The sequence below is a fragment of the Borostomias antarcticus genome (assembly GCF_949987555.1).
Source record: "Borostomias antarcticus genome assembly, chromosome: 6".
Taxonomy (NCBI): Eukaryota; Metazoa; Chordata; class Actinopteri; order Stomiiformes; family Stomiidae; genus Borostomias; species Borostomias antarcticus.
The window spans coordinates 6,568,417-6,586,025 of NC_140239.1; the positions used below are offsets into that span (position 1 = coordinate 6,568,417).

Sequence of the window (17,609 nt, forward strand, 5' to 3'; positions counted from 1 at the left end):
TTCCTGGAGCACGGGGTCTGACGAACCCTCTGCTGTGCCGTCGGCAACGCATAATTGTCAACTGTGTGTGTGTGTGTGTGTGTGTGTGTGTGCGTGTGGTTGTGTGTTGTGTGATGTACTGATTAGATTGATCACTTCTCAGTATCGTGTTCAGAGACTGAGGTGTGTTGTGTGGTTAGTGTGAGGTGTGTGTTGTTAGTATGTGGTGTGTGTTAGTGTGAGGTGTGTGTTGTTAGTAGGAGGTGTGTGTTGTTAGTGTGACGTGTGTGTTAGTGTGAGGTGTGTGTTGTTAGTGTGACGTGTGTGTTAGTGTGAGGTGTGTGTAAGTATGAGGTGTGTGTTAGTGTGAGGTGTGTGTTAGTGTGAGGTGTGTGTTAGTGTGAGGTGTGTGTTAGTATGAGGTGTGTGTTAGTGTGAGGTGTGTTAGTATGAGGTGTGTGTTAGAGTGAGGTGTGTTATTGTGAGGAGTGTGTTGTTAATAGGTGTGTGTTAGTATGAGGTGTGTGTTAGTGTGGGGTGTGTTAGTAGGTGTGTGTTGTTAGTGTGAGGTGTGTGTTGTTATTATGAGGAGTGTGTTAATAGGTGTGTGTTGTTAGTATGAGGTGTGTGTTAGTGTGAGGTGTGTGCTGTTACAGTAATATGACGTGTGTTAGTGTGATGTGTGTGTTGTTAGTGTGATGTGTGTGTTGTTAGTGTGAGGTGTGTGACATCTATACATCCTGGATGTATGTAAGTATGTGTACTCCTAAACATATCTATTTATATAGACTGGATGGATGGATGTACATATTTGTATTTTGTTGTTTTATTCTATACTGGACACACTGTACGGGGTGAACAGTACAGTATGTATAGTCCCTGTTCTTTATCTTGGTTATCCTTATTGCTACTACAGTAGGACCCCACTCATCCCAACCCAACGGGACCGAAGGTCGTTCGTATCTCTGAAATGTCCGGATGACTGAAACATGTTAAAATGCACCAAATTCAATAAGTGGTATACTTGTTTCATATAGACTCATAATATACCGATAAATACCCTTAATTACTTGTGAAATGTAATCAAATAGCCAACTAAACTCATATAGCCTAGCCTATTATAGGCCTACAGTAGCCTATAATAAGATAAACGAATTTCCACTTGAGTGCATGCTTTCATCAAATACAGTACTTTATTCTCAAATGAGGCCCACGCTGCATCGATAGGCTACTGTATTTGCAGAACAAAATGGTATAGCCTAAAAACAACCCAACATTAGAACAATTAGAGCAAATGATAATCAATAAATGAAATGACAGACAAGTTGTAGTGTCTTAGGCTATTGCAGCCTAAAGGAAAGTCTCTAAAACAACCGATGTAGGCTATAGGCTGTAGGCTATTATTTAACAAATACAGTAGGTCTAGTAGGCTAATCTACATGCTCACAACACGTCTGTGTTCCTGAAGTCCATTAACTTGGAACGAAAAATGACTCGATGCTCCTCTGCTTCAGGTTGCTGACGCGCTTTCTGGCTACCAAGGAATGCAGCTCTCGCGCAGCAGACTCGTTTGCGTTTTGTGCTCGACATTAGAGCAAAGAAATGAAACGTGACAGTAGGCTACAGCCTACAGGCAACATGTAGGTCTACATACAGTCTGTTTTTATTCACAGTAGGATACAGTATTGTAATGAAAATCCCACCAGTAACCAGATAGCAGGCTCAAATAAAAGTTTTTTAAGCCTGTCCGGTAGACCGGGAGGTTCGGATCTCTGAAGTTCAGATGAGTGGGGTCCTACCGTATCTATCTATCTGTCTGTCTGTCTGTCTGTCTGTCTGTCTGTCTGTCTGTCTGTCTGTCTGTCTGTCTGTCTGTCTGTCTGTCTGTCTGCTTTTAGAGTGAGGAGTGTGTTTTTAGTATGAGGTGTGTGTTTTAAGGTTGTGTGTGTGTGTGTGTGTGTTAGAGTGAGGAGTGTGTTTTTAGTATGAGGTATGTGTTTTAAGGTGTGTGTGTGTGTGTTGTTAGTGAGGAGTGTGTTGTTAGTATTAGGTGTGTGTGTGTGTTGTTAGAGTGAGGAGTGTGTTTTTAGTATGAGGTGTGTGTTGTTTTAAGGTGTGTGTGTTGTTAGTGTGTTTTTAGTATGAGGTGTGTGTTGTTTTAAGGTGTGTGTGATGTTAGTATGAGGAGTGCGTTGTTGGTATGAGGAGTGCGTCGTTAGTACTGTATGATGTGTCTGTTGTTAGTGTGATGAGTGTGTTGTTGGTCTGAGATGTGTGTGCGTGTGCGTGTGCGTGTGTGTGTACTGTGGGGATCGCTATGGTGACCAGGCCAGCTGGAAACTGAGGGGGTTTCTGGACGTCTCTGGACCCTGGGGGTCAGCGGAACGTTCCGGCAGGTCAGATCAGATCATCTTGACCCTCCGAGGGACAGCGGAATGCTGAGGGCCAGGGGGTTGCCTTGAAAACGGCCTGAGAAAAGGACCCTGGGAAGCACTCGGGGACCTCACACATCCTGTGTGTCACATCTTCATACTGTGTGTGTGTGTGTGTGTGTGCGCGTGTTTGTGTATTGTCCCTCCCTCTGGCAGTGCCTTGGAGTTAGAGATCAATATACGGTAGCCAATATAGCCTGACCGCAATATCAGAGCTGTGTGTGTGTGTGTGTGTGTGTGTGTGTGTGTGTGTGTGTGTTAGAGTGAGTGAGTGAAGCAGAAACTGAGAGGTGAAAGGCTGACTAAGAGTGAAAGTAACTGCTAGGAAAGTGACATGATATGATATCACAGTGGGGTTGGAGGTGTAACTATAAATCCCCCCTCGTGATTTCGGACTAGAAGAGATGCCGTGATTCCCCCGGCAACGCGCTGTGGCCGTCGAAACGGTGTGCGTGTGTGCGTGCGTGCGTGCGTGTGGTGGGATCTGCCCCTTAAGTAAATGAAAGTCAGAAACATTTGCAAATGTATTTCCGTTTAAACACACTTTCCAAAGGGCCTATTCTGTAGAAAACACTCCCCCTAAAGGTTCCCCCTGCCCCTCTAAACGTGATCTTCTCATCATCATGTCATGTCAAGGGCGAGGTGATGATTGATGGCGGTGGGCCCCTGTAAGCCTGGGTTTCCAATTAGCAGAAATGCGCTGGAAAGGCGTGGAAACCGTTTCAGATGCGGCCCGGACCCGTTTCAGACGCGGCCCGGACCCGTGTTCATCAGTCTGCCATCCAGCCAGGGCCTTAATCCAACAGTTTCTCCAGCGTCATTAGTCTTAAACCCTCCTGTGTGTGTGTGTGTGCGCCTGCGTGCCTGCACATGCGTGTGTGTGTGTGTGTGTGCCTGCGTGCCTGCACGTGTGTGTGTGTGCCTGCGTGCCTGCACGTGTGTGTGTGTGTGTGCGCGTGTGTGTGTGTGTGTGTGTGTGTGTGTGTGTGTGTGTGTGTGTGTGCGTGCGTGCGCGCACTCATGTAACCGGTGTGTCTTGGATGCCCTCAGTGTTTAAATACTTAGTTATTTGTACTGTGTGGATCAATCTCACACTTTGACATGCTGGTTTTCAGCTGTGCTTAAAGGGTCGTTAATGATTAGCCTAAGTGAATAAATCTGTTGTGGGCCGAAGTGTGTCCAAATATGCGTCATGTCAGCACTCTAAACCATACTCAATGCATCTGATATCTGGATGGGTCTAGACATTATTAGTCTTGATTGCACAATGTTTGTCCGCCTGTCTTAAACCCCAACTCCTCCCTCTCTTACCCCTCTCTCTCTCTCCCTCTCTCTCCCTCCTCCTCTCCTCCCTCTCTCCCCCTCCCTCTCCCTCCTCCTCTCCTCCCTCTCTCCCCCTCTCTCTCTCCCTCCTCCTCTCCTCCCTCTCTCCCCCTCTCCCGCTCTCTTTCCCTCCTCCTCTCCTCCCTCTCTCCCTCCTCTCTCTCTCTCCCTCCTCTCTCTCTCTCCCTCCTCTCTCTCTCTCTCCCTCCTCTCCTCTCTCTCTCCCTCCTCTCTCTATCTCTCTCTCTCCCTCCTCCTCTCCTCCCTTTATTCCCCTGTCCTCCCCCACAGTCAGAATCAATTAGGATTAGACCGCTTCGTACATGCCCTCACCATAACACAACACACACACACACATGCACACATGCACACACACATGCGCACGCTCTTATACACACACACACACACACACATGTGTGTGTGTGTGTGTGTGTGTGTGTGTGTGTGTGTGTGTGTGTGGTTGTAAGTGCCTTTGAACATGAAAGAAACTAAATGACTCACATAACTTAAATACTGTATCTTTTGCTTTTACGTTCTCATACAGCCAGTCATACATGCGTGCACACAAACACACACACACACCACACACACACACACACACTAACAACCTTTTAGTCCCCTGCGTGTGCTGAGTCTAACCGTCAGATTTGGGAGCCAGAGATAACAGACATGACAGCATCACGTGTGTCCAGCCAGGGTTGCCATGGTGACAGGGCTGTGCTAAGGTCCTTAGGCTGATGGTGTACAGTAAATGGAGTAAACTAGTCCACTGCTTTCTCAAGCCATGTTATTCACTGTCCATAGACATAAGTGATACAGCATGCTCACTATGTATGAATGTTGAGGATAGCTTGTATTACACTGTTTGTAATATAGGCTATCCCCAACAGCCTGCCAGTCACCTAGCCAGCCAGTCAGTCAGTCAGTCAGTCAACCCAGTCAGTCAACCCAGTCAGTCAGTGTCACTCGCTCAGTCAGTGAAACAGTCAGTCAGTCAGTCAGTCAGTCAGTCAGTCAACCCAGTCAGTCAGTCAGTCAGTCAGTCAGTCAGTCAGTCAGTCAGTCAGTCAGTCAGTTAGTTATCCAGTCAGTCACTCAGTCAGTCAGTCAGTCAGTCAGTCAGTCAGTCAGTCAGTCAGTCAGTCAGTCAGTCCAGAACACTCCCTGAGTCACCTCTCATTTCCACCTAGCCAGCCAACCAGCCAGTCAGTCAGTCAGTCAGTCAGTCAGTCAGTCAGTCAGTCAACCCAGTCAGTCAGTCAGTCAGTCAGTCAGTGTCACTCGCTCAGTCAGTCAGTCAGTCAGTCAGTCAGTCACTCACTCAGTCAGTCAGTCAGTCAGTCAGTCAGTCAGTCAGTCAGTCAGTCAGTCAGTCAGTCAGTCAGTCCGTTCAGAACACTCCCTGAGTCACCTCTCATTTCCTGTTTGAGTGGTTGTGTTGTGACGGAGCAGACGGCTCCGCTGGAAGACTGGAGAGGAGAGGAGACGAGGAAAGGAAGGAAGAAAGAAAGGGATCTTCTTTTTGATGTTTGCGAGCTAGCTGGGTTTATCGGGGACATTCCTCCTGCTCACACCCTGTCACACACACTCGGCTTCAACCCCCTCAGCTCCCCGCAATCCAGCCCCCCCCCAATCCCTCCCGCCCTTCATCTTACCCCCTCTCCCTTTCTTCTGCTGTCTCGTTCATTTCCTTTCCCTCGCTTTCTCATCCCTTTCTCATCCCTCCCTCTCCCACCTCTCCCTTTCCTCTCTCCCCCTCCCCCCTCTCTTTCTTTCTCTCCCTCTCCCCCTCTCTCCCTCCCCCTCTCCTCCTCTCCCCCTCTCTCTCTATCTCTGTCTTCCTCTCTCTCTCATGTATCTGTGTGTGGTGGGGGTGGATGTAGAAACTGGGTTTAGTTAGTAGTGCTCTAGGATACGTACAGGCTTGCTGGGACCACTGCTGTTATACTTCAATACAGTACATCTCTACAATGTCCGATATGAGACATCAGCGCTCGCGCACGCACACACACACACACACACACACACACACACACACACACACACACACACACACACACACACACAGACAGACAGACAGACCCTATTAGACACACACACACACACACACACACGTACAGACAGACAGATCCTATTAGACACACACACACACACGCACACATACAGTACAGACAGACCCTATTAGACACACACACACGTACAGACAGACAGATCCTATTAGACACACACACACACACACATACAGTACAGACAGACAGACTATTAGACACACACACACGCACACACACACACACGTACAGACAGACAGACCCTATTAAACACACACACACACACACATTTTGCGTGCGTTTCCCAGACTAGCTGCGAGCCATCTGGATATCCTCGGCAGACAGACTGAGCTGGCTCCTGATGACAGGAGAAGAACTGCAGGATGGAGTTAAAGTACAAAATGCTAATGTGATACAACATGTAAACATTTCAGCTCCTCAACAAACACTCTCTCTCTCACACACACACACACACACACACACACACACACACGCATACACACACACACATACACATACTGTACACATGGCCTGAGGTGTAAAGCAACAGCAGACTGTTCCTGGGAACAGCGGCAAGGTGTGTGTGCGTGTGTGAGTGTGTGCGTGTGTGTGTGTGTGTGTAAACCAAGAGCTGTGAGTAAGAGGATGTGGTGTGTGATACAGTGCTGGAACAGAGTTGAAATAATTGGGTGCTTAGTCTTTAGGATGCATCTCCACCTCACCCTAACCCCCCTGTCTTACATCTCTGTTTTCTGTGTCCTTTGGTGTGTGTGTGTGTGTGTGTGTGTGTGTGTGTGTGTGTGTGTGTGTGTGTGTGTGTGTGTGTGTGTGTGTGTGTGTGTGTGTGTGTGTGTGTGTGTGTCTGTCTCTCGCAGGGCTCCAGTCCTAAGCTGACAGTGTGTTGCTCAGATATCCAGGATGTTCGACGCTGCTCTGAAATGGAGATGCCGGACAACAGGAACACGTTTGTGCTTAGGGTGAGACACACACACACACACACACACACACACACACTCGTGTCCATCCCCCTGGCTGGAGAGGAGGATGTTGTCCCAAAGCTTTCAGTTTGTTGGTGTGTATTTTTAGGCGGTGCAGCCAGGCCCCCAGGAAGACCGCCATTTGGCGTGACGGCCAAGCTCGTCGTCGCAAGTCACCTGACGAATTTGGGCCCCGAAATACTTTTTTGCCATCGACATACATGGGGTAGAAACAGCTGGGAAAAGAAACCAAAAAATGTCTGGGTATCACTCAAAGTCAAAAATGACTCTTTTTATTTAGAAGGCACCAAGAGGGGGAGGTACAGGTGTTTCTTTTCCCATGTGAGTTGGGCTAGAGGAAGTAATAATTGTATTTAACTTTTTCGGCTTCATGTGCTGGAGCAATTTTCATAGGAGTGAATTGGCGGCCATCTTTCAATGCCGTATCCAGTTGTTTTAATACATCCGTGGGTGCAGCCGCTTCTATACATGACGTGTGTGTCTGTCCATCCATTTGTAGCATGAGATTTAGACCAATCAGGAGTTGCCAATTACCATTGCACACCGGCACTAGAGAGCAGACATGAGGCAAGCATGGCTGGCGTTAGACAGCTCTATCTCAAGAAGTGTAAATGTCACAACTTTGATATTTACAGTAGGAATCCTGGGAACCAGATTCATATTTTGAGATGTAATATGTCCATGTAGCTTAAAAACTGTAGGAGTAGTGCCAAGTTAGAAAACGGGTATGAATTTGAAATTACCAACTGCCGCTAGAGTGGAGCTCTGAACATTCCACCATTTGTGTGAATGGGGAACATGGTTTTCAAACATCAACGAATATTTCAAAAACTATAAATGGCATCGCTTACAGTAGATATTTGAATGTGAGCGACAGCGTAAAAAGCTGAACATTTTGTATAATAGATGAAGATGTATAATATGTGTAGGAATGGTTAAAACTGTGGGACTGATGGCAGTTTACAAAATGTGTGGATATTTTCAATCAACTGCCACCAAATGCTAGCGAGTCAAACTTTTACAAAATGTCTAAATTAACTTTGGGACCTTGTTGTTCGGTGTTGGGATTATTATTTACATATATCTCAACTGTTCTGCCTTTGGGGGGGCTCAAGAAATAGCTGCCTGTCATTTTTAACCTTAGATAGCTACTGTAGCTAGCTAGCTCCTTAGTTAGTTACTGTAGATTACATTACATTACATTACAGTCATTTAGCAGACGCTTTTATCCAAAGCGACTAACAATAATTGCATTTAACGTAGGAAGAGCCAATGTACTACTACTTGCCAGAACTCACAAGTGCATCTTCTTTCTAAAACAAACAAGTGACTAAGAGCATAATCTAGTGCTGAAGCAAAGTGCAAGAATCACAATCTAAAGTACAGTGCAATATAATATAATAAGTGCTTAGGTGGGAGGATTGTTGTAGTACTTCTTGAAGAGATGAGTTTTGAGCCTGCGACGAAAGATGGGCAGCGACTCTGCTGTCCTGACATCAGTGGGCAGCTCATTCCACCACTGCGGGGCGGGGAGATAACTCCACTCCAAGGTCCCTGCGGCCGATCGACACGGTCACGGCTCTTTTCTGTCCTGGCCCCCGCAGTGGTGGAATGAACTGTCCACTGACGTCAGGACAGCAGAGTGGCTGCCCATCTTAAAGGAGTAGTAAAGGGAAAATGCATGTTTAGCCCTGTTTTAAGGTTACTTATGATCATATACAATGGTTCAGATCAAAAACTAGCACTTTTGATAATTGCTCTACCACCGTTTTGGTCATACAATGGATGTGGGTGGGCATCTTGAAAAATCATTAAAAAAAACATGTTAAACTCTCAATTTCAAAGACAAGAAACTCACCGAGGTGTTAGTTGGCGTTCTGTCATATAATTCGCCATAAAGTAAGATTCTAGTTCATCTGGAAAGGCTTTTTTAAATATTTAGCATGGAACTATTTAGTCGCAGCACATACGTGTGTAAACTTCCGCAAACTAGGTAGCCTAGCAACATAAACAATAACAATAGCTACCGTAAGTAGTTCCGCTTCCTGAATCCCCTCTGCGGATTGATCTACACATCTACAACGGTCGCTTCAATACAAGTCAATGGATTTTATAAAATGATCAATAAAACCCTACAGGATTCATACTTTGCGGCTAATTTGATGTCAGAACACCAACGGATACCAATCACCCCCTCGGTGAGCTTCTTGTCTTTGAAATCGAGAGTTTAACATGTTTTTGAATTATTTTTCAAGATGCCCATCCACATCCATTGTATGACCAAAACAGTGGTAGAGCAATTATCAGACTCCTCAAAAGTGCTAGTTTTGTAAACGTTTTGATCTGAACCATTGTATATGATCATAAGTAACCTTAAAACAGGGCTAAAAATGCATTTTCCCTTTACTACTCCTTTAAAGCTCCTAATGTACTGTATTTATATTTTGCTACTCGTGCACTTTGGCTTCAGCACCAGGTTATGCTCTTAGCCACTTTAGAAAGGAGATGTGAGTTCTATCGGTCCTGAATTCGGACCGGGCCACATGCCCTCCCCTCTGTCTCCCACCTTTCCCGTCAGTCTACACAGTCCTATATAATAAAGCAGAAATGCCCCAGAAATATCTTTTAAAAAAAACAGTGTGTGTGTGTGGCGCAAGGATAATCTGACTTGCTGTCTACCTCCAGCTTGGGCCGACTGGGTGTTTACCGAAACCACGGAGGCTCTGTCGCTGTCACACCCCCGGTCTTTCCGGGCTAAATGTCGGGTTGTTGTTATTTGGGTGTAAATGCCTTAACCCCCCCCCCGCCCCCCCCGCCCGTGTCCCTGCAGGTGAATCACTATCCTGGGAGTCTGATCTTTGAGACGGACAGTACGGAACAGCTGAGCTCATGGACCACGGAGCTTAAAGAATGTATCAATACCAACAGGTACACCACAGCGCCATAATGACTCTACTATTCACTACTGTGTGCGCGTGTGTATGTACGTGCGTATTTGTGTGTGTGTGTGCGCAGCTGGATGTTTACTGACGGCCAGAGGTTTGTTTGCGTAGGCGAAAGGATGTTTGTTTGTGCATATTTGAGCGTGTGTAGTTCTACGCACACATGGATATGTGTGTGTGGTGGTTTGTGTGTGTGTGTGTGCGTGTGTGTGTGTGTGTGTGAAAGAGGAAGTGTGGGGGTGGTGTGAGGCTCTGAGGGGGAATCTCAGGACCTTTCTCATTTCTGCAGATGTCTGGAATGCTCCGTCTGACTTCTAGCTGCCTCTCTCCATAGACACACACACACACACACACACACACACACACAGTGTACATGCACTTACACACTTTTACATCTTACATTTTAGTCATTCAGAAAAACACCAGTGTTTTCATCCAAAGCGACTTAAAATAAGCATGTTTGTCTAGGAGTAAGAGACTGTACTTCCCAGTCAGCAAAGCCTTCAATAAGAAGACACCAGCAGTTACAGTGCTAGCGGCACACACAAACGCACACACACACACACACTACTACACACACTACACACGCTGTAATACAAGCTATCCTCAACATTCATACATAGTGAGCATGCTGTATCACTTATGTCTATGGACAGTGAATAACATGGCTTGAAAAAGTAGTGGACTAGTTTACTCCATTTACATCATCAGCCTAGGGACCTTAACACAGCCCTGTCGCCATGGCAACCCTGGCTGGACACACGTGATGCTGTCATGTCTGTTATCTCTGGCTCCCAAATCTGACGGTTAGACTCAGCACACGCAGGGGACTAAAAGGTTGTTAGTGTGTGTGTGTGTTTGTGACGGTTACGGTGCATTCGTTTGTGGTCGGAGCTGGCAAGTCGCAAGTGGCAAAATACCTACCTCTGACCTGTGTGCATTCGAGCTACAGCGAATGATATGATGATGATATGATATTGGCGTCAGCCGGCAACTGGGGGCTGAGAAACATATCCGAATTTGCGACGAGGAAGTGCGAGTTCATGCAGCGTTTTATTTAATCATTCCTAGTAGCAAGTCGCAATTTGCCACCTCCCAGTTATAAACGAACGCACCATTAGACTCAGCACACGCAGGGGACTAAAAGGTTGTTAGTGTGTGTGTGTGTGTGTGTGTGTGTGTGTGTGCGCGTGTGTGTGCGCATCGTGTACGTCGGTGCGTGTTTGTGTACGCGTGTCTGTGTGTGTATATCTGTGTGTGTGTCCGTGTGTGTGGGTGTGTGCGTCTGTGTATTTGTGTGTGTGTATCTTTGGGTCCTTGAGTGTGTGTGTATCTGTGTGTGTGTGTGTGTGTGTGTGTGTGTGTGTGTGTGTGTGTGTGTGTGTGTGTGTGTGTGTGTTAGAGAGCGATAGATCTAGTGGCTTTGTACCCTTCACCCTGAGTGGGTGACCTGTGACTGTGAATATGTATGGAGAGAAACCCCGACACGTGTGAGAAAGCACATGCACACACACACACACACACACACATACACAGAAGAGAAGGCTTGTCTTCCTGTTATTGAGAGTTCTCAGAACTGTAGTCAGCATTTAAGCAGGATTTGAAATGGCTTCCTTCTCTAGGTCTGTTCTGCATGTGTGTGTGTGTGTGTGTGCGCGTGTGTGTGTGTGTGCGCGCATGCGCGCGTGCTGGTGTGCCTGTGTGTTGAGGTGTGTGTCTGTGTGTTGTTGTGTGTGTGTGTGTGTGTGTGAGGGGTGGAGTGGGTGTATCATGTACAATAACATTAAGCCTTTTCAAGACTTAACAAGACCTACTTCCTGAAGCTTTGTATGCCTTCATCCTGCTGCTTCCTGAGGCCCTGACTGCCCTCCCTCCCTCTCTCTCTCCCTCCCTCTCCCTCCCTCTCTCCCTCCCTCTCCCTCCCTCCCTCCCTCCCTCTCCCTCCCTCTCTCCCTCCCTCTCCCTCCCTCCCTCTCTCCCTCCTTCTAGTCTTCTCTCTCTCTATTCCTCTCCTGTCTTTTCCTCTCTCTCTGGGCTTAATGTTTCGTTTGTTTGAGATCTGGTGCTGTTTAATGTGTACCGTGTGCTAATGTGTGTGTGTGTGTGTGTGGGGGGGGGGGTTAAGAATATAATTATATGGTTTTAAAGTCTTTTTGGTTTTAAGTGTCTTGTAAGGATACAAATAAAGCTTTAATTGATTGATTGATTGATGTCTCAATAAAGAGCTTCAAACGTCTCTCTGTCTCTCTTTCTCACTTCTAGTCCCCTCTCTATTTCTCCTCTCTCTTTCTCACTCCCTCTCTCTCTCCCCACTCGTCTCCTGCCTATTCATCTCTATGTAGCTCTCTCCCTCTCTCTCTCCCTCCCTCTCTCTCTCCCTCTCTCTCTCCCTCGTTCTGTCTCTCTCTGTTTGTCTCTCCTCCCCTCTCCCTCCCACATATCTGCCAGTGTGCTGTATGAACAGTAATAAACAATCTCTCTCTACCTCTCCCTCTCTCTCTCTCTCCCTCTCTCTCCCTCTCTCTCTCTCTCTCGGCAGTGTTGATGTGGAGCTGTTGCCCTCCCCCATCGACAGCGCTGGCTCAGCCAATCGCAGAGGAAGCTCAGAGTCCAGCAGCCAGGGTAGGTCAGAGCGAGGTGTAAAGTGACATCAGAGTAGGCCGCGCCGACCCTGAGAGGTCATCTGTGCTTGACCTGTCAGCGTGACTCATAACCCTAATAGCCTAGGGCCAAGAGCCTCAGCTTACTGTCCACCCACAGTGTGAATAGATGAATCTACTGTGATGCTGAGATAATAACAGCCGTTTCTCCATCCTCCCCTCCAGGTTCTGCGACCTGCGGCCTGTTAGAGCAGGTGTTCCACAAGACGGACCACTTCCTGTGCTCCTACCCCTGGTTCCACGGGCCCATCTCCCGGGTCAAGGCCGCCCACCTGGTGCAGAGCTCGGGCCTGGAGGGACATGGAGTCTTCCTGGTCCGGCAGAGCGAGACGCGCAGAGGGGACTACGTCCTCACCTTTAACTACCAGGGCAAGGCTAAGGTAGGTCCTCCCCTTTAACTACCAGGGCAAGGCTAAGGTAGGTCCTCCCCTTTAACTACCAGGGCAAGGCTAAGGTAGGTCCTCCCCTTTAACTACCAGGGCAAGGCTAAGGTAGGTCCTCCCCTTTAACTACCAAGGCAAGGCTAAGGTACGTCCTCCCCTTTAACTACCAGGGCAAGGCTAAGGTACGTCCTCCCCTTTAACTACCAGGGCAAGGCTAAGGTAGGTCCTCCCCTTTAACTACCAAGGCAAGGCTAAGGTAGGTCCTCCCCTTTAACTACCAGGGCAAGGCTAAGGTACGTCCTCCCCTTTAACTACCAGGGCAAGGCTAAGGTAGGTCCTCCCCTTTAACTACCAGGGCAAGGCTAAGGTACGTCCTCCCCTTTAACTACCAGGGCAAGGCTAAGGTACGTCCTCCCCTTTAACTACCAGGGCAAGGCTAAGGTACGTCCTCCCCTTTAACTACCAGGGCAAGGCTAAGGTAGGTCCTCCCCTTTAACTACAAGGGACAGGCCACAGCTAAGGCTAAGGGGATAAAAACTGGAGTATACTAGCAGTACAGTGTACTAGCCAGTACACAAAAATTCTGAAATAAAATGAAAAATCTGTCTCATGCGATCTCATGTCACGAAAATGTTTTTTTTGTGTGACCAATTCATTAACGTTCACCAGAAAACCCTGAATATGTAACTATAAAAAAGTTATCTCCTGCAGCTTTGAGAGTAAAATCTTTTACAAGAAAGTCCTGGCCAAGACAGCAGCACAGTTACGGGGTTGCAAACATAAAAACAGCAGGTGGTCATTATGGTCATCCCCTTTAACTGCGAGGGCAAGGGCCGAGTTCTTCTAGAACGTTCATACTGTTCCGTTTCATGCGTGCGCCTCCTGGTGGCAGAAAAGAACACTGACATGGTTACGACAGTTGTCCGGAGTCTCTATTATGACTTAGCTAACGTTAGTTAGCCACCAGTAGCTACGAGATCATGGTAAGAGGCGTGCGCATGCTGGTGACATGATAACGTAAACGTGACGTGACCTGTAAGTTGGTCGATAGTTCCTACACAAACGCTCTCATCCCCCTCTACCCGTTCCTCATTCATTCATCCCTCCCTCTCTCCTTCCTTCATCCCGCCCTCTCTCCTCCATCCCTCCCTCTCTCCTCCCTCCATCCCTCCCTCTCTCCTCCATCCCTCTCTCCTTCCCTCCCCTCCATCCCTCCCTCTCTCCTCCTTCCCTCTCTCCTCTATCCCCCCCTCTCTCCGCCCTCCATCCCTCCATCTCTCCTCCTTCCCTCTCTCACCATCCCTCCCTCTCTCCTCCATCCTCCCTCTCTCCTCCATCCCTCCCTCCATCCTCCCTCTCTCCTCCCTCCCTCCCTCTCTCCATCCCTCCCTCCCTCCCTCCCTCTCTCCTCCCTCCCTGCAGCACCTGCGTCTGTCCCTGACGGAGCTTGGTCATTGTCGGGTGCAGCACCTGCACTTCTCCTCCGTGGTGGACATGCTCGGACACTTCCGCCTCTTCGCCATCCCGCTGGAGTGCGGCACCGCCTGCGACGTCACCCTGTCCAGCTTCGTGGTGGCCGGCCACGCCTCCTCCGCCTCGCAAGGTGACCGCCACCTCTCTCCCCGCGCCGCCGTCCTCGCCCGCCACGTCTGTCACCTTCGCCGTTAGTCTTCGTCATCGTCACCGTCATTACAGATAGAGACGCACACACACACACACACACACCTACACGCATGCACACACACATAGCCCCGCGCATGTTACGAGCAGACAGGCTGAGACGTACCGCGGCGTGATTGGTCAGTGTTTTGCGTGCCGTCATGTCTCCATGTTCTCCCTCCCCCCCCAGGTCAGACCCTCGTCCCCTTCTCCCTGCATCGCTGGAGCTCCGAGCCCAGCCTCGCCCACTTCGGCCTGGCCGGCGTCCCCGGCCTGCTTCTCCCACCGCCCGGCTCCTCCCCCTCCTCCTCCCCCAGCCCCGCCCCCCCGCCGGTGGGGCCCCCCGGGACCCCGCCCACCCACCACCTCCACCACATCCGGCCCCCCATCCAGCCGCGCTCGGCGGCCCACCTCCTGGCCCCCGCCCCCCTGCGGAGGAGCGAGTCGGTGGGCCGCAGACCCCTCCTGCGACACCCCAATCCCCACCCGCCCCTCCGCGCGCACCCGCGCCGCCGCGACTCGGACTACGAGCTGGAGCCGGACCCAGGACGCAAGAGGGCCATAGACAACCAGTACATGCTCCTGTGATTGGACGAGGAGGACGCATGCGGGCCGTAGACGACCAACACCTGCTCCTGTGATTGGCCGAGGAGGACGCATGCGAGCCATAGACGACCAGTAAATACTCCTGTGATTTGCCGGCCGGCTGGGTCCCTCGACTCCCTCCCTCTGTCGACCCGGGCTCCCCCGGCGGAGGTCAAGGGTCAAAACTGAGAGTAGGAGGAGGAGGAGAGTTGTCGGCCAGTCACCTCCAACCTGAGTGTCCGCATTGAATGTATTTAAGGGAAATGTTTAACAGTGCTGAGTCTGATCATTCTCACGTGTGTAAAAGTACAACATTCTACGGCGTTGCTAGGTGGCGTTGCTACACGATGGGGTGACAGAGAGGCACAATCACACTCCAGTTGACAGCAGTCATGTTTCTACAGTACATTACTCCTCCCGTCTCTTTTTGTACGCATATATGTAAAACACACATGGTGTCGTTCAAATAACGCCGCATATTAACTTCCGTGCACAGACTGTTTAGTAGAAAAGAGACCAAATCGACCAGACAACTGTGATAAGAGTGTAGGGTAGTGTGTGTGTGTGTGTGTGTGTGTGTGTGTGTGTGAGAGAGAGAGAGAGAGAGTGTGTGTGTGAGAGACAGAGAGAGAGAGAGAGAGAGAGTGTGTGCGTGAGAGACAGACAGAGAGTGTGTGTGCGCGTGTTCATGCATTAAAACCTTCGAGAGAGAAGGTGGGAGAGTGAGATAGAAGCCGGGGGAGGAGGGACTCAAGACATTATGGGATGTCCTCTGCCCCCCCCCCCCCCCCAATCAACAACTAATTGTCAAACGACAAATTAGAATGTTCCAACACCACGCATCCCAATACAGCTAATGGTCTCAATGTCTGTTGGCATGGTTACTGTACTGTACAGTAGGCATGTCTGCAGACGAGGTGTAAATCAGCGTTGTTACCGTGGTAACTCCCGCTCTAACAATCTCCTATCAGCATTGATCAGTAGGACGTGAGAGCCTTCATAGCATTACCTTTCCCTGTGTCAGACCATGTATACCGAGCATGACCTCACCGAGCCGGGGTCAGGGGTCGCAGGTCAGACCGGCACGGCCCCTACTCAGCCGACCCATCCTGCTCGGTGGCCGGGGGGAGCAATTGTTTGTTATTGTTTTGTTTCCGAGTTGATTGTTTGCTGACGTCACAGTTTGGTATCTTTCTGTGGCTTCTTGTTCAGTTCCTGGAAGAGGCTAAACTCGCCAAGGAGGAGGGGAGACAAGATGGTGTTCACCACAGACATGAATCGTACAATATCAACTATGAATGTTTAGATACTTAATACGATATAAATATACAATACAAAATAAATCTATATATTGTGTAATCTGTGACTGGCAAGCCCTTGAGTAAACAAAAAACAACTCCTGGTCACCTTCAACACCGAATGTCCCGTAACCGTAGGTTACCGGCGTCCAGTCGACTTTACTGACCACACAGTGAGGCGTCTGTCCCGTCCCAGATAGCGAGCCGATCTTGGGCCATACTGTATATGGGCCATATATGGACCGGAACTGAGCCTTAAGTGCTGCATCTGGCCCATATATGGCCCGGGTCGGCTCGCTATCTGGGTTCGACCGGCCCACTCGTGCCTGTTACTTTTCACTGGGTTGGCAATCTTCTTCCTCTTGCTTAACACTAACTCCAGCAGTTGAGTCGTGCCACTCACCCCTTAGCAAACCACATGCTATGGTAATGTTTTTTATTTTATTTTAAATCCTGGCCGGGAGGGGGCTGGGGGCAAATGAAATGAGTGAATTGTTCCTTTAAAGAGGAACTCGTGCACAGGAGCAGGTGGATCTTCTCAGACAGGGCGAGGAGGGCTGTGGTCGGAAGTGACGGGCCTGTTCCTTATGGCGCGTTCCAGGCAACCCGTAACTCGTGTTTTTCCGACCTCCTACACGTGAAAATCCTCTGGAATGGCAGTCAAACCCGTAACTTCCCACCCGTGAACTCGTACAGATCGATGTACTCCCAGTTGCCGGGTGGGAAGTTACGGGTTTGACTGCCATTCCAGAGCATTTTCACGTGTAGGAGGTCGGAAAAACACGAGTTACGGGTTGCCTGGAACGCACCATTACATTGCAACGCTTTTAACCCCTGCCCGGATATACGTTGTACAATGGTTCTGATTGGGTCTCCTTCCCTTACTGGAGCTGGTGTAGTTCTGTTGTGTCCCGAGGTGAGAAGAGGCTTAAACAAGGGCGGCAAAAGTACGGTTTGCCTCTTGTGCTGAAGTTGAAACCCGACCCCCGAAGCCCATGCGTGTGTGAGCGTGCCTTTGCTAGTGTGTGTGTTGCGTCTGTGAAAGGAAAGCGACAACGGTGTGTGTAGTCTCTGTTCTGTATGGCTCACAGAGAGACTGTGCCTTTGCTGCTGCTGTTACTAGTCGCTTCTTAGAAGCTCAGGGTGTGATGTCATGTGATCTTAGTGCAATATCTACAGTAAGATGTCCGCGGCTTTCGAGTCGTTTCAGCACATTGTACTAAAAACAAACAATCGCAAACAATCGTGTTGATGGCTGAATGCATGTTCGCTGTCGCGGCCTCCTTGCACTGGATCCGAGTT

The 17,609-nt window shown here is 49.1% G+C and overlaps 1 protein-coding gene across 1 annotated transcript in view; it reads left to right on the top strand.

Moving 5' to 3' along the window:
• The window catches only part of sh2b3 (SH2B adaptor protein 3), a gene marked incomplete at both ends in the record, with an annotated part of 22,370 nt that extends 7,358 nt beyond the window's left edge, over positions 1-15,012 (top strand). Inside the window, 6 exons of the mRNA XM_084439650.1 lie at positions 6,658-6,759; positions 9,611-9,708; positions 12,262-12,344; positions 12,548-12,762; positions 14,188-14,368; positions 14,615-15,012. Of these exons, the coding sequence (XP_084295776.1) occupies positions 6,658-6,759; positions 9,611-9,708; positions 12,262-12,344; positions 12,548-12,762; positions 14,188-14,368; positions 14,615-15,012 (1,077 nt within the window). The remainder of the gene's footprint in view (positions 1-6,657; positions 6,760-9,610; positions 9,709-12,261; positions 12,345-12,547; positions 12,763-14,187; positions 14,369-14,614) is intronic.
• Between the last annotated feature and the right edge of the window lie 2,597 nt (positions 15,013-17,609).